Source organism: Semicossyphus pulcher, unplaced genomic scaffold (genome assembly GCF_022749685.1).
Source record: "Semicossyphus pulcher isolate SPU_LCO1_2020_fin unplaced genomic scaffold, fSemPul1.0.p SCAF_22, whole genome shotgun sequence".
Classification (NCBI taxonomy): Eukaryota; Metazoa; Chordata; class Actinopteri; order Labriformes; family Labridae; genus Semicossyphus; species Semicossyphus pulcher.
Window position 1 is genome coordinate 14,664,263 of NW_027211696.1, and position 16,195 is coordinate 14,680,457.

The following is a 16,195-nucleotide window of genomic DNA, read 5'->3' on the forward strand; positions in this document are numbered from 1 at the left end:
AAATCATCACCGTCACAGCCCGAACTACCACAAGACTTTAAAGACTAACAAATCAGATTTTCCTCCTCAGGTACTTCCCTCAATCTAAACTAGTACGATGGAAAGTACCACCACAAAATCCTATCACTATCAACACAAAGAGCCTGCTACAATGCCGATACTGAAAAGTAGTCAAATAAAGGTAAATACTGGGACTCAGATAAAGGGAATATCTTAAGGAAACACTTGAGGTTATTTGCAGATCTGTGCTGTAGCGGTCACTTTGAATTGCCTTTAAAAGAAGCAGTTTCTTTCAGTAAACAGGAGCCCTTTTCAACACAATTAAAGAGGATCAATTCATGTAACAAACAAATGTAACAAGCACAGACAGGCCTTTGACGTCAACTCTAATGCCTTGTCTTAAAAGCCTCAATAAGAGCCCTAATTTTAAATGGAAACAGAATTTTTGTAGCACGAGTTTTCAAGGTTACTTTTGTCGACTTTTACGCAAAAATGGACAGATTTTCTCTTCCATGAAGCATTTGTACATTCTCAGCTTTAAGTAGGTCCTTTCCAAAAGTTTGCAGTGGTAATGCAAAATACTTTATCCACTGAGCTCCCTAAATCAGACAGCTCTGAATCACAACCTGAAGTCAATTATTTACATGTTACAATCATATTAATTTTTGTTCCGACTTCCTGAAAGGCCTTTGGGCAAAAAAAAGAAGTACATCATATTTTTCCTGCCAAAGTAGGGTTTACAAATGACATCAGAAACAAACAACTAAGGAAAAAAGACAATAAATATAACCCATAAGAAGAATTTAAAAGATAAAAACAAAACATACAATCTAAGGTGTCTAGTCACAATGAGATTTAAACATCAGGTTCCAAATAATGGACTGAATAACACGTCAATCGCTTTGGATACCATCATATCAGGCAAACCAAGAATGCAGCAGTTCAAGTAAATAAATTAACTCAGTACCGTTGTTATGTAGTGACGGAGAGAGAGAGGGGAAAGGAGCACGGAGGGAGAGGTAGGATGCATGTAGGACAGGGATAAAAGTCAATCTTTAAGAACTGAATAAAAGAAAGGAAGAGGAGGGCGGGAAAGCCAGATGCCTCACTCCGGAGCCCCGTTTGTTGTCCCCGTCATCCTCTCTTCATCCCCCTGTTTCTGATGCTGCAATCTGGCGTAAGTCACTGCGTCTCCCCTGAGAGAGAACACGAAAGAGAAGGAGGGAAGGATGCCAGAGGAGAAGGGTAATGAGGAGTTACAGCGAGGGAGAGGTGGGTAGAAACAAAGGAACAGGGGATAAGACAGGGGGAGATGACAATGTTAATTGCAAGGTTATTACACGGCTCACCTTGTCAGAAGTTAATGTGCATGAGTAAAAAGGCTCATTAGGGCTGTTAGCACAAAATAAAATCTTGTTAATTTGGAATAATGATTTTAATAGTGGAGCCTTTTTAATATGAAGAGTGAGACATCAAGAAAAACAGTTATTACAAAATGATTCACTGAAAATAAATTGAGCCTTCGCTAAGCCCCTCCCTTGAACGGCCACTGTCCAATCCTACGTTAGCAACCGTAACTAGGCGCGGGAGGCCTGACAAAGCTGCCATAAAGCAGACATCTTGCACCCTTCTTCACGCTTAACGGTACAGGCGTTGTACAAAAGGTCACGTGTCTGAGCGCACCTGAATGCAGCTTCCCTCTGAAACACGGCAGTGAGGGAGACATGCCCGGACTAGTTTACTGCATCGACTACGGAGACATCAGTGATCGCCGACGGACTCTTTTTATCGTGTGTGCGTCCATGAATATGTAAGTTAGTATTGCACTGATGTTTATGTTACTCTCTGTTAGCGTCGGCTTTAGCCGTGAGTATATTGTCGGCGTGTTTGATGTTGCTAAATCCGGTAAAATGACGAGAATGTGAGCTAACAGTTAGCTAGTTAAGAGCTGTGAAAGTTGTTTAACTTCTATTTATTGGCTCGAGTTTCTGTGACTTTTTAGTCTTTATTTGTAAATTGTTGATAACTTTGTGCAGGCAGTGCGCACGCACACTCCCGCCGAGTTAATGTTGTAGCATTAAGTCAAACTTTTTTCAGGAATCATCGAGCATTTAGGCAGAATTAAATCTTAGCTAATTATATCTGCCGATGCTGATATGTCATTTTCAGATACCTATAATGTGCCAATAATTTCGTGCACTTACCCTGCTGTGCAAGAACATTATTGTTCCTGTATGTGATTGTCTTTAACATGAATTGTCGTGGGGTGCCTGACGCTTTCATTTGGACCGTTGAGCTTTTGCCCTGATTTTTATGTCCTCTTCATTCTCAACAGTCCGATGACAAATGCGTATTGTCGACCTTTCTGTCGACTTCTCTCAGATATTTGGAACTACTTTTCCAGAAATGTTCTATTATTTCCCTTGGAACATCTCTCACTGTTATAGTTTAAAACGCCATAATATTTACATGCCGGTGCGAAAGCTTGATAGGCGTAGCAACAGTAACCACGGGGGGCGGGACTTAGCGAAAGGTCAATTGTATATACAGAAAAAAGCTGACATTTCTCTGATGTTTTACAGAACCTTTGATATTACATTCATACAATATGCTACGAAAAGATATCTTACTTTTTGCCTAAAGACGCCAGGCCGTACAGAACTCCTGTAGCAAAGGCGATGGCATTTCCAAACAAGGTTGTAAAGGAGAAACTCAAGAACACGGGAAACAGAGCCATCCTGAAAACCATCAACCGAGGGGACAGCCGACAAGAGACAAAAAAAGTCAGTAAGTCATATTAAGTACATGCTGTAGATAGAAGGAACACATCCTCAAAAGTATGTCCAACAGCTTATGCAATATTAATAACTATCAGAAATTCACATTCCAAAAACTTAATTTTTCATACAGTGAAGTACACTCTACAATGACACGAACCCGTACAATGCATAGCTGTGCTCACCCGCAGTAGAAGAAGGCTTTCTGCCAAGGTTTGAATTTGTCTGCACGGGCGGCGATCGCATTGGCGAACTCTATGAACTGGCAACAGAACGGGACTTCACAGAGAAAGAGCACGAAGGCGTTCAACCTTGAGACGGGAGGAGAGAGGACACAAACACAGCAGTGAATCAAACTGTGCACTGTACAAATGAAGGGGGAAGAAAAGACCTTTTATGATGCTGTTGTCATCATTCAAGGTACTTAAACTACTGTCATGGAAACAGACAGTCTCTACAGCGTGTTGATATGTGAAATTCGGGCTGCGACTAACAAGAAGATGATTTAAGTTTCAAGATGACAACTTTAATTAGAGATTAATTTGCAAATTATTTTCTTGATCAACCAGCAAACTAGCTGGAGAGAACAACAAACCACAGATGGCTCTGCTGAAGCCTGCAAATTCAAATCAAAGCAGTCTTTGGCCCAACATGTTCATGAGAAGAATTTCTCCACACCTCTGTCATCCGAGCCGTAGGTGTGGCCACATGGATACATGAGACTACTTCTCGCTACTTATGTAAGGCAACACTCTAAAAGAGGAATGAAGAGGTAATACATGTGAATAATGTGTGACATGCATTCATTACAAATCTGTAAATCTGCACAAAAAACTCTTTGGTGTTACATAAAACTTAAGTTGTAGCAGTTGTCATCTGTTTCAGTATCTGTCAGTGAGACCTGAGCCGAACTGCAGCAGAACAATTAAAGTATTGTCTTATTCAGCAGATTAAATGATCATCAGGCCGTTTCACCGAGCAACCGTATTTAGACAGCAAAGTGGACCTAATCTAAATGAGTAAACAAAGACGTGATTGTTTTTGCTGCTTTTAACCGACAGCATATAGAAATGTCTCGGATTACACAATGTGAATAAGCTAATATATGCATGCTACAAAAAAAGCGTCAATTTGAGACTTACACCATCCACACTCCTGCAGCGATATTTAAAGGGTTCACAGTGACACAGTTCCACACTCCCGCGATGGCACAGGCTGCATGATTTGGACAAAGACAAAATAGAAACGGATATTATTATGATGAGACATATCATATCTAATGCAATGATAAATATCTATTAGGCCTTACCATTAGCTTTTTAGGTAGATGTTTTAAAAGGCACAAGAAGTTTGTATTTATGCCACTTGACTACCGTTGAAGATAAAGCCTACAATAAATGTAACATTGTAAACAACACAAGAAAATACGCATGCATAACTTTTGGAGCATGCGCAGTATGTGGATGTCTTTTGCTTTAATATTGCCTGGTTTTTAAAGCAATTTGGAAAAGTCTAAAAAGACATGAATAAAATTAAGGAACCCAGAGTTCATATCTTGATGTAAAAGCGATTATGAAACATGCTTAGCCTGAAAATTAATTGATAATATCAATTTTGAAACACAAATTACAGCTGAGTCAAAATCAAAGCAGGCTACATTTGATAAGATAATTTGTTTCAGACGATTCCTTTGAAGATAATTCTTAGTGATTGTTAATTTCTGAATTTATATCAGTGTTCCACACCCACAGGGCAAATGGGACCTGCCCAAATCCAATGTGTGACTACCCCCTGTCTGAAATATGTGTGTACTGCAATTTGAGATGAGCTACAGGCATATTAAGACGAACAAGTTCATTGGTTAGTAGATCACTGGTGTTCACAGGTTATGAAAAAGCTGTGAAAAACTAAAAAAAAATCATGTTATATGACAACATCACACATTGTAGAGGGTGTGAGCTGAAGCAATTAACAAAGAAGCACTTAATCAACCAATAAAATCAGTCCGACAGGTATAAAAAAACCTACTGTATTCACACTAACATAAACCAATAAAACAGACAACCAGTGAGCTGCTATGTGTGTGATGCAATCAGTTATTTTGGCAACACGCGCCCTTTCACATGCAGAACCTGCAGCTTATGAACACACTGTACAAACAGACAGGGTGACTAGTCAAACACAGGTGTACAGGTAAGATTTATAATGGTTACATGCCACGTAGGAGCGCTACTGAGTCCTGGCTAACTAACGCACAAATAAAACACAGTAGGGCTGCAACTAATTTCTGTATTAATTAATGTGCCTGGGAGTTTCCTGATTATATAGTCAGTAAAACAGAAAATAGTGAACACCAAAGTTTCCCAGAGCTCAAGCTGACATCCACAAATGGTTTCTTTTGTCCAACCTGCGGTCCAAAAAAGTTTTTTAGAATTAAATCAAAAAATTAATTATTAAATTTTTTCTTTTTTTGTCATAGTAGATTAAGAAAACGATCAGAACCAGAGCGGCAGGCGGACCTGGAGATTTCTTTTTTACTTTGTTAATAATAACATTGATTACTGACCAATTGCATCATCATCAAAACAGTATAAGTAAGATCTATCAAAAGTGTCAAACCTCCCCAATCAAGAAAAAGAAGCATTTTTTTGGATAAATAAATAAATAAATAAAGTAGCTCTTAAAACAAGAGAGTCAACCGTGCAAAGGAATTTCAGTCTGAAACACCACAGTGAGAGGAGAGAGCAAATATGCCTCGTCTCCCTGTGACCTGTCAGGCCAGACGGTCTACAAACAGTGGAAGAACCGGGTAGCATATCCTGCTCCTTTCGACCATTCAGCCTCCTTAATAATAGAGAGCCACATTGAATATGCAGTGCCCCAGGTGGTGAATGTGATACAGCCACTGTGACTCTGGTGTCACTGTGGAGGAGAGACGGATAGAGGGCTGCAATGCTGCTGGAAAACTGCAAAGCCAGCAACATCCACAATCACTTCTATTCTGCCTCACACTGGACTTCTAAGGGAACATACCTGCTTTGGACTATTTCTGTTCAAATCATGAAGTTGAGTTAGTAATAACAAGCTGTTAGGGCACGATCAAGCCAGGCAAACATGCAATGCACAACAGTAGCTGCTGCAGCGAGGGGACAATAGGCTGTGACAGAGCTTTTGTCTAACCTGAGCTGAGTAATTAAAAAGAGGCTTACACACATTTCTCTCAAAACTGTCCTGTTTCACCCCTCATCCTCATAATATTAAAACTTCAAAGAAAATAAACTGAGTAAAGAATGCTGAATAATCAATCATTTCTCAAGCCTGTCGCAGAAAATGGCACAAACTTCAACTAAACGTCATTGTAGACAGGCGCACACAATGGTTGCATTCATAATTCATGTACAGTAGCTATGCCAGGATGCATGGAAGTACTAAGTTATCATTTCTTTACTTATAAAATAACACAAGAAATTAACTTCGACATCTACTTACATACTCCTCCCAAAACCCCTGCTATTTTGCAGAGCCATCGGTACCACCATGTCATGCCATCATCCTCCGGAGTGGGTTTAGTGGACGCTGCTGCAGTCTCTTCAGAGCTCATTGTTTGTGCTAGCTGTTAGCAAATGCTACCCAAAGCCAGTCTGTACAGATGTTAGCCGGAGGCGACCCAACAACAGCTAAAATAAGTTAGCAATTCTAAACAAACTATAAACTAGCTTATAAGGTAACACACTTCTACCCCTATAAGTAAAAGTATATGTAATTTTATTTTTTAAAGTATTTTTTAAATCTTTTCTTTCCTTTGTCTGTTCGTGTGGCTGCCTGATATATCCAGCGGCTATTCAAACAGCCTTCCCCGTCCGTCAGTAAGACCAGCTAACCCGGCTAGCTGATGCCTATAAGCACCGCCAGGAGTAGATATATTACCGCTTCATTCGTCATAAACCCTCAAGTAATACTACAAATTAAGAAAAACTATCTTGAACCCGCTTTTAACTGCGTTATATCTGTAAGATATCCACTCGGTTTGTTTGGGTTCACGTAGCTGCTTCGTTGTTCTCCTCCCTGGCTACCCAGCCCGATGTCAGCGGTGCATTGTGGGAGGGATTTCATATGCGTCATAGATTGTTTACATGAACTATGATACGATCCGTACATCACAGGATGGTATTAACATTTTAATAAACATTCATAACTATCAGCGTGAATAGATAATACGGTTTTGAGCGGCAGTTTGGGGGATTTCAAAGTTTTAATATAAATAGAAATGATAACATGCTGGGTGTGGTTTCGTCCCCAGTTTGTGCCTGTCATGTTGGATATGTTTTATTTATATGGCCCCAAATCACTGTTCTAGAAAAAAAAGCAGAAGGTCGTTTAAAGGATTTGGTTCATATTTTTGTGCATCTATCTTAAAAAAGTACACCTGTAAAGTTTATTTCTATCTAATATGCAGCTCTAGCTATTCTAAGTTAGGCAAAGCTACTGTTTTTTAGTACAAATTCCCCGATTGTGATAGTATCCTTCCACAGCATGAAATCTTTAATGACACGTAAATCACCTGGAAGAAACAAAATATTTCTTCCTAGTTGCAACTCCATTTCTTATTCAGGTGGCTCGTGGGCAGCCGACATTGTTCTGATAAGGGAATCAGAGGTGCAACTTGGGAATCTGATTAAAGATCTTTTTCATCTAGTATTATTATTTTTTCATACAGATGGATAGATATATCTTTTGGGTGTCTGGATTGACATTAACAACAATGGTTTGTGTTTTTAAATGACCCCCTGGCTTGTCAAACATAACCAGTTAATTATTTTTGTTAGAGACTGACAGTTAATTTATGCTAATACATGTGTGTCACAGATTAGGCCCAGGAGCTACAAAATAGACAAATTGTACTTAAAATTAGTTAGTTAAGTAAGTAAAAGTTAAAACTTGAATGAACTTGAAAACTTGAACCTGAATAAGTCCATTAATACATTTCCTGGTTCTCTTAACAGATCTCTTAATAGGCAGTTTGAATAGGAGGAATGTTTACTGTGAGCAACACTTGTCTCAAATTCCTTTGGGTCGCGGATTATTGTTGTGGAAGACTTGGAAATTAAGAACCTATCCATTCAGGAATGCTAAACAAACCTAATTTCACCACTAACCCTAAAGATAAAAGAAACACAAAGAATCTTTATCATTATTCAATTTCCCATTTACCTTTAATAACTCATTCACACTTTTATATACAATAAATTCTTCCCAAATCACTTATTGCAAGGAAATCCATACCGATTTATGTTGTGTTATTTCTCTTAGAAGCTTTCTGTTGAAGCACAAACATGAACTGTGACCTTTTTCCTCTAAACCTGGATAGGGAACAAAAGTCTTGATAGGGGACAAAAGTCTGGATAGGGAACAAAAGTCTGGATAGGGAACAAAAGTCTGGTTAGGGAACAAAAGTCTGGATAGGGGACAAAAGTCTAGATAGGGAACAAAAGTCTGGATAGGGGACAAAAGTCTAATCTGCGGAGGGATGACTTTGAGTTACGGAGAGGTAGATAAAGCAATCGTGATAAAGTCAAACCCAGCCAGAGTCTGTGTTTTTTGACCACTTATAGGAAGCATTTTAGACGGCAACCTGCTCCCATCACTCTAACAGCAGAGTGGACTGTAGTGGTTTCATTGTCCTTCGGCTGGTCCTCCTCTCGACTGTTATCGGCGATGGTTTCCTCTTGCCTGACGGTGTGTGGCAGAGCATGTCGTCGAGGGTCTGCTGGGTCACCTGATCGGCTCGCTCCAGCTCAGTCACTATCTGCTCCACTTTCATCATTAGTGATGTGTCCTCACTCCGCAAGCGCAGTATATCCATCTGAAACAGGTCGGAAGAAACCGCAAGGCTAAGTATTTTTAGGAATATTTGCTTGCAGTAATTCTGATTTACAGTACAAGTAAACCTATACCTTAAACCTTTTTATTCTTACATTAGGTTTGCCTTAATTCTGCTCACAGAAAACCTTCCCAGCACAAAAATGAACTACTGCATGACTTTATTTACACATATAATTACTACATATTTAACTAACCTTCTACTGTTACATATGTTGTTCAAATATAAGTAACATCTTAAGCAAACAGCTTGATGTCCAACTCACCACCTCCTGGGAAAATTCAGGCCTCTTGACAAAAAATGGGCTTTTAGGCAACCTGGCTGCAGACAGGTAGGAGATGGCGTCCGTCAATGCTCCTGACATTACCAGTATTACAACCTAAATCCGCAAAAAAATTAAATAATAATTACGGAACAAAAATGGCAATATAAAGTCCACCTGTCAACAGTTACATGATGCACCCTTACCTTCAAATTCTGGCATATTCTGCTGTCTGTGTTCAGGATTTGAGAGTACAATGATTGGGCTTTTTCAATGTCTTTCTGGAATAAAAAGAACAGATTATTGGTGGTATATATTAATTTTCTCAACGTCTTTCTGCAGGAAAACGGTAAAACAAGAGGTAGATATAACTGACCTGTTTAATTGCTAACACTACAGCAAAGCAGTAAGCGTGTCTGGGGATGAAGTTCCCTTTCGTTTGTCCCTCCTCTATCAGAGTGGTGCAGATCCTGTACGACTCCGCCGTGTTCTGACCAACAAAAAACAGAACATTAACTATCTAACAGTAAAGTTTTACACATCTTGAAACATCAACTTTTCACAAATATAACTCAAGGGACTGTAATGTTAATAATAATACACAAATTAACTTCATTGTTACCAGTTTGTAGCAGGTGCCAGATGCCAGGATCAATGTGTCTTTGTTGAATGATACGCCTTGGTTCCTCATGTTGCTCAGTATCTCCAGGGCCTCTGCAGCAGCAAAAGATTGGAACAGTGCATTCAAATATATTCAGTTCAAAGGCTTTACTGGCGTGAACGTTTCAAAACCTTTTGCCAAAGTATTAAAGAACAAAATGATATGAAAAAAGTGTAACATTACCAATATGAAAACATAAAAAAATAAATATTAAAATACATTATGGAAACATTAAAACTGTCAAATGTATGTGTATAACAATGTACGGGTATGTGCTGTTGTGTGAGTGTGTCTTTGTTGGGGTCTAGAACCTTCCCTGTCCTTCAGGTTGTGGCATGTTGTTAGGTTATCTGTCACTTACCTGCATAAGAGCCTTTTGTGAACACCATGTCTATGGCGATGTTAAAGGAGGTCGCATCCCTGAAAAATCCTGTCATATTCTGTTCAGACAAGGGAGAGGAAAATGTTAGCGGTCCAAGTCTGCTCTTACAAAATTAACAACACTGTATCTTTTCTTCCACTTTGTCAAAAGTCACAGTTTGGGTTAATGTAATAATTTAATATTAATAATAATTTTACCTTATCTGTTAGTGTAGCAGCAGCCAAGTCCTCCATACCCAGCTCATAGCACTGTCTCATGAAGAGAGGGCCAAATTTGAAGTCTCCATGTACCAAGTTCCGGTTCTCCGTGTGATACCTTGTGAGTGCAAATTAAATGATTATTAATGATTAAAACAACAACAACAATGACATTTGTTGACAATACACTAGTTAATTTTTTTTCTAGGTATATCTATTTATACACATTGTTTATTGTATATTCATCACATACCTATTGTCATTTTTCTATTTTTGACATTTATTTAAATATATTATATTATATTTTATATTAATTACATTAATAAAAAATATCATATTTTAACATAATGTAATTTATACATGTATATTCCCTAAAGTTTTCCTCATTCTTTTCCCTATTCATTTTGCTATTCCTTGAATGGTCAAGCTGTCAATCTACAGCTGTGGGGAATTTTCCTGACCAGGGTTTTGATGACATTAGATAAAAAATAGAAGATAAAATAGGCTAACAAATATGTATTACAAAAATATAAACATTTAAAAATGTATTTAATGAATACATTCTGATGCAAATGAACTCATACATGTGAAATAACATTACAATTACATTTTGTTTTATATTATATACAGTATGTCTTATTATTTATTAAATTTTTTTAAGTCTTCCAGATTTTTAGGATCACTCCTTTGACTCCATAATAGTGCTCTGCTGTAACAAAATGTGTTTGCTTCACAAAGTGTGTACATTACCTATAAATGGCATCTCTGGCTATCACCAGATCATCTGCAGACTGGCACAGGTGAAGAAGAAGCTTCAGCTCATCTCTCAGTATCAGCTCATTCCTTTGCAACTTCTGGCTGAATAGCTCAAAATAATTTCCTGTAGAAGAAGTTGGAAAAATTAGCTCTATTGAATCGTAGGACACAACATAAAAACTGAAGCTTGGACCAAGTTAGAAGGAAAAAAACGACTTCACCTTTCGATCCAGTGACCAGGTGAGCCACAGTCAGCTTCCTTTGCTGGAAATCTTGCAGTTTGATGATATCTTCTGACAACAGATGCCTCTTTGCTGCAAAGGAAACAGTACTTTGGATGTCAAGAATGATAAAACTGCTTTGAGGTTGTGTGGTTAACAAAGAATGGGTGTTGTCATTTCAAGTCAGGAATCACCCTTGTGCAAACAAATACAAAAGTCAAGTCAATTTTATCAAAAGCTTGCTCCCTGAGAAGCCCTCATAACATACTTTAGCAGGTTAGATAGCCAACAGTTATGATGTCGTACATCTCAAAGCATCAAAGAAAAGGATCGGCATGCAATTTTCACAAACCATGCAGGTAAAACAAGAGATAAATCGACTTTTGCTGATTCTTTTATAAACTGTTAAACCAATTACTGCACAGTATCTTTGTACACATGTGGGTTATTTACATGGTGCTAAGTTGATGTAGCTTCTCTGTCTGTGAACCAACCAGATTTAATGGTTACCTTTCTATCAGAAAAGACACTAATGACGATTTTAGTTAAGCCTACCTCCTATGCAGCCTTCAATCAATCCTGGCTGTAAAACACCACAAAACAGTCCTTTAGAGGGCTCACGTACTAACGACCGACAACACTTAGCGAGCCTAGCCAGCGCCATGGTGCCCACTGACTGTACCATAAAGATGAAAACAAAGGGTACGCTGTCAGATATGTTTAAGAGTTTTAAAACACCAAAGGCAGACCAAAATTGTAAAGGATATACTAAATTATACAGGTAGTTGAAAGTAATGTAATCTGCGTGACTTATTGAGATAAGCTTGGAGTTTCAATTTTGCAATACAAATAAAGCAGTTGGTACCGTCCAACATGGCGGCGCCCTGAGATCAGCGCAGAAGTAAGTTACTTGTTTTGGCTAAAATGCTCCATTATTAACGCCACTGTCATTTATTTCTACTCTGTCACCGAAATGAGCATGCATTATTTTTCGTGGCACGGGTTATATTCGCCAGAAATGAGACAAGCATCGTATTACTAACCAACACAGCAGCCAAAGGGATGTACAACGTTTAACCGACAGCTGGTGCTGTTGCACTGCACATGAAACCTGCCTGACGAGTAGCTGCTGTGGGGAGTTTGGAACCTAATAAGGTACAATATATAAATGAAATGTTTAATAAATATGTTGACGTAAACACGTTATCACTTATTAACTTCTGGTATTATATAAGGCCATTTAGTTTTCAACCACCATTGATTTATCAATAGTAGTTTCGTGAGAAATGATAATTCCATCCACTTTTTAAACTAGCGATCATGGCTTTCTATGCCTTCCTGCTCATCATTTAATTAAAATCGATTACTTAATGTTCTTTTTCAGATTGCTTACATTTTAATTGTGTTTTATTACTTCCTTTTCTACTCCAACTGAAGACATAAACGGACAACATTAAAACATTGGAATGAAGCAAAAACAGAACTATTTACAAATCAACAAATCAATTTATAAGGCTTGTCTTTATTTTCATGTGAAAATAATGTTGAAGGCCCTACCATGTAACCTTAAACATTAAAGTGATAAAGATTATGGATAAAACATAAACCTTCAAGAACCTTTGAATGATATGTTTGGATTTATACATTTGTATAGTGTATACCTCTGTGAAATACGTTCTTTTTCAAACAACTTCCACGTTCAATACTCTTGTATTGTGTCAATTTAGTTACGCTGTTTTTTTATGCCCTAATTGAATAAAAAATAATAACCTTTATTTATAGAGTAGTTTTCAAAATCCTAGTTACAAAGTGCTTTACAAAGGCAGCAAAGCAAATCAGACAGGTCATAAAATCATGATCAAAGGCAGATATTAGATATAACAAGTAATTTAACAAAATATGTAAAATTAATTTAACAGAAAAAATAAATAAATAAAATTCAAGTAAAATCCGGAAAGGCTCGCCAATAAAAGTATGTTTTAGGAAGGGATTTAAAAGAGATCACTGACCTGACCTGATAACCCGATAATGAATTTAAAATTGTGAGATGTAGTACACTGCCGTTTTTGCCAGGTATTGATCTAATTATGGTAACATCCTGCAGCTGTGTCTTTTTTTTTTTCCTTTAACTTGAAACCCAATTATCCGTAGAAACAAAACCATTATGTAAAAAAAAAACAACTTCTGGCACAAGGATCATTTTTGGTCCAGCTGTACACAAGAATGTTACAAGTTACAAGTAAGCCTTTTATTTATTTAAAGCAATTAGAAGTGCTCTATGAATCACCAAACCCTGCCATCCTAGTGTACCCGTTGACCTACAGTATTACATAACCAAGGACTTAGTGTACATCCTTACCAAAGAGTTCTGCTGCATCCGCTCTGTAAAGATCATATTGTGGTAATACATTTTGAATTAAAATTAAAATTAAAATATTTTTTGTTTCCCTGTGACTCCTTTTTACTTGGCTGAATATATTATTTTCTCTCAATTTATCTTTTATCTTGCCCAAATCTTCTACAAATATACACGACACATTTGTTGGTTTCATCACTGAATTTAATGTTCTCTCGCTCTTATTTCTTAACACAGAATTTGCTGGTGATAAGAAATGTTCCTGTGCAGGCTTCTGTGGTAACAAAACTGCTGTGAGTAGAATGTAAGCCGTTAAAAAAGCATCACACTGATTAAGGTGTTTCTTAAATTAACTCCTAAGATAGACTATCGAGCAGAGAGAAAAATAGGGCTGGGGCAGGGAGGTTCCCCACTGTTGCCTTGGCAACAACATCTCAGCCCATCCAGCTGAGATTGCTTGCTCAGCCAATCAGACACAGGGCTGTGGATAATTTATAGTATCCTTCAAGGTGTGTGCATCTCTGTGGGCTTCTCTCTCTGTCTATGCATGCATATGTATGTGTTTGCATGCAGCTTTTCCAACATGTAGCTCATCTATAGCGACAGGTTGAGGGTTAAGTGAGGTGGCAGCTGCTAACCTGCTCAAAGGGAAATAAAGTACTATTTGTTTGAGAGTCTATTTCAGTACTCAGTGATTTCCTGACAGATAGCTCCTCCATCGTCTTTGATTTATCCCCGTGTGCACTTCCCTTTGGCTTTGGAAACTGCCTGGGGTGTCCCATTATCATTAATAAATGTCCCCACTGAAAGTGTTTTGGCACCGAAATAAAACAGCTGGTCCTGATTACTGTGTCACATTGTGCCACAGCTCTAAAGTCACCGTGCTTGAGTTGAAAGACATGAAATAGGTTTGCTTCCATCTATAGCAAGACTTATAACGTACATTTATGCATGCATACAAAGCACTGACTGACTTTGCAGCTGCGTGTTTGGTTTGGATAAACTGAGGGATCTTTCATTTGCATAATTTCTATATGATAATGTCACACAATATGAGAGGGAATATAAAAGCTTTCCACTCACTGGTGTGCAGTGTATTTGCTGAAATGGCTCTGAGAGGCCAGCTTTGTGACATCAGACATGTGCACAACCAAAGGATGTTGAATTATAGAGACATGTCCTCTCACCCTGCTCTCCTCTGTTCCTTCTCTGCTGTCTCAGTCAGTCTCCCCGGGGCGTCTGATCTACTGTGAGAGGTCACTCAGTTCACATACTGGAGGAGCTACACTGATGTTATTTTTCTCATACCTTTCTGACTTATTTCATATTATCTTACATACTATTGGATCTGTTGCTTTGTTATAAGCTGTATTTTTTTTCTTCAAATTCCTTTTTTGCATTAGAGGCAGTAGTGGTGGCTCAGCACTTCACAGAATGGTCCCGCAGGGTTTAAGCTTGTGCTAATTGCAGCCCGTTTACATGTACAGGTGTTCTCCTGGCACCCGCTATGTAGGATATGCTTGCGTGGCATTATATCCTATTACTGAGTTGTTCCACAGGAGCGAGTAGCTGCCCGCTGCTCCTAAATAGGATGAAGGAAGGAGGAAGGCAGCAATACAAATCCGCCTGCTATTTCAGCACCATGGACAGCACCCTGGGGTTATCAATATACAGCACAGTAATGCTTTTTCATAGCCAGGGTTGATGTCTAAATTTAAAAACTCTAATACATTACATATAAACTAATATATAACTGAACAACCCCTCTGCTCTTGCACTATCTCTGTTACTAAGGGAAGAACGGAGGGTGGCAGGTTTACGAGGGGGATGCAGTTCAGCCATTTGTCTATAAAGGGAGAAGCCATACTAGGTTATCCCCCCTAAAAAGGCAAGCAATCAAAAGGAACTCTCTTATCTATTGAGGTGCGCTTTCTTACATCACTAAAAAGTACTCTAGCAAAACCCTAATGGTCTTTATTCATCTCTCTAAAGGATCATAAATCTCCCATCAAACCCATCTGGCTCTCAGGGACTCTTGTCATCAAGGAGGTCAATGGTAACGACTTCCCTCCTGGGCCACATTGTCACTTATATCCAGTAATCGGTTTGCACATGACATTCACTCAGCAGCTGATGTTTCCTTCTCCATGATCAGAACAGAAGAGTTAGTTAGGATTTTTGTTGCTGCAGTAGTTATGTCAAAATACTTGTTAACACCATAAGATAACAGCCTGGGCTTTACTTTGTATTTAATGCTACTTAGCATATGCAAGTATGCTTACATACTAAACTCAGGTGGGGATTATTATACTTGCTAAACATCAGAATGTGAACATTGTTATGGTACCATCGGCGTAGTTTGAACTTTAAGGTTGGGGGTTCACAACTAATAGAGGAAATGCAGTGCGTACAATAGAGCCAGAGTGATGAATTATTGTGAGAATAAGGCCTAACACACATACTGTAAAACCTGAGAGTAAAAAAGATACACATCCTCTACTGTTTATTCATAGACCGACCTCGTGGGGTCTAATTTCAACCTTAGCATATATGTTAAAACACAGAGAGGTCTGTAGTGTAGTAGGATCTCTGGGTATTTTTTATTAATTTAAATTTATTTTATTTTATATTGTGCAATAACAAACAGTATACAACAACAACGCAAGACAACAAAGTGTGACATTAACACCAACTACAAGACG

The 16,195-nt window shown here is 38.3% G+C and overlaps 2 protein-coding genes across 3 annotated transcripts; both read right to left on the minus strand.

Annotated features, from left to right (window-relative positions):
• On the minus strand, positions 1–6,855 carry cacfd1 (calcium channel flower domain containing 1). Of its 2 annotated transcripts, none has more exons than XM_069673601.1 (5): positions 6,267–6,855; positions 3,920–3,992; positions 2,963–3,088; positions 2,631–2,738; positions 1–1,196 (listed from the first exon to the last, which is right to left on the minus strand). In XM_069673601.1, the coding sequence occupies exons 1-5, from the start codon at positions 6,376–6,378 to the stop codon at positions 1,106–1,108; spliced, it is 510 nt and encodes a 169-aa protein (XP_069529702.1). In that variant the 5' UTR covers positions 6,379–6,855; the 3' UTR covers positions 1–1,105. The 2 variants fall into 2 exon arrangements, with proteins under 2 accessions (XP_069529702.1, XP_069529703.1); XM_069673602.1 differs by lacking the exon at positions 1–1,196 and adding an exon at positions 1,383–1,448.
• Positions 6,856–7,978: 1,123 nt separating this feature from the next.
• Positions 7,979–11,822, minus strand: ptcd2 (pentatricopeptide repeat domain 2). Its single transcript, XM_069673707.1, has 10 exons — positions 11,693–11,822; positions 11,138–11,230; positions 10,911–11,040; positions 10,161–10,278; positions 9,943–10,021; positions 9,543–9,634; positions 9,297–9,410; positions 9,127–9,201; positions 8,924–9,037; positions 7,979–8,640 (listed from the first exon to the last, which is right to left on the minus strand). The coding sequence occupies exons 1-10, from the start codon at positions 11,820–11,822 to the stop codon at positions 8,419–8,421; spliced, it is 1,167 nt and encodes a 388-aa protein (XP_069529808.1). The 3' UTR covers positions 7,979–8,418.
• Positions 11,823–16,195: the final 4,373 nt, after the last annotated feature.

Coding starts and splice junctions, on each gene's coding strand:
- cacfd1 (XM_069673601.1), bottom strand. CDS start 6,378: ATGAGCTCTGAAGAGACTGCAGCAGCGTCCACTAAACCCACTCCGGAG. Junction 3,089..3,919: donor GCTGCAGGAGTGTGGATGGT/GTAAGTCTCAAA, acceptor TCCCGTCTCAAG/GTTGAACGCCTTCGTGCTCT. Junction 1,197..2,630: donor CTGGCGTCTTTAGGCAAAAA/GTAAGATATCTT, acceptor GTTCTCTCTCAG/GGGAGACGCAGTGACTTACG.
- ptcd2 (XM_069673707.1), bottom strand. CDS start 11,822: ATGGTACAGTCAGTGGGCACCATGGCGCTGGCTAGGCTCGCTAAGTGT. Junction 11,041..11,137: donor CCTGGTCACTGGATCGAAAG/GTGAAGTCGTTT, acceptor CTTCTTCTACAG/GAAATTATTTTGAGCTATTC. Junction 9,202..9,296: donor TAGTGTTAGCAATTAAACAG/GTCAGTTATATC, acceptor TTTTTATTCCAG/AAAGACATTGAAAAAGCCCA.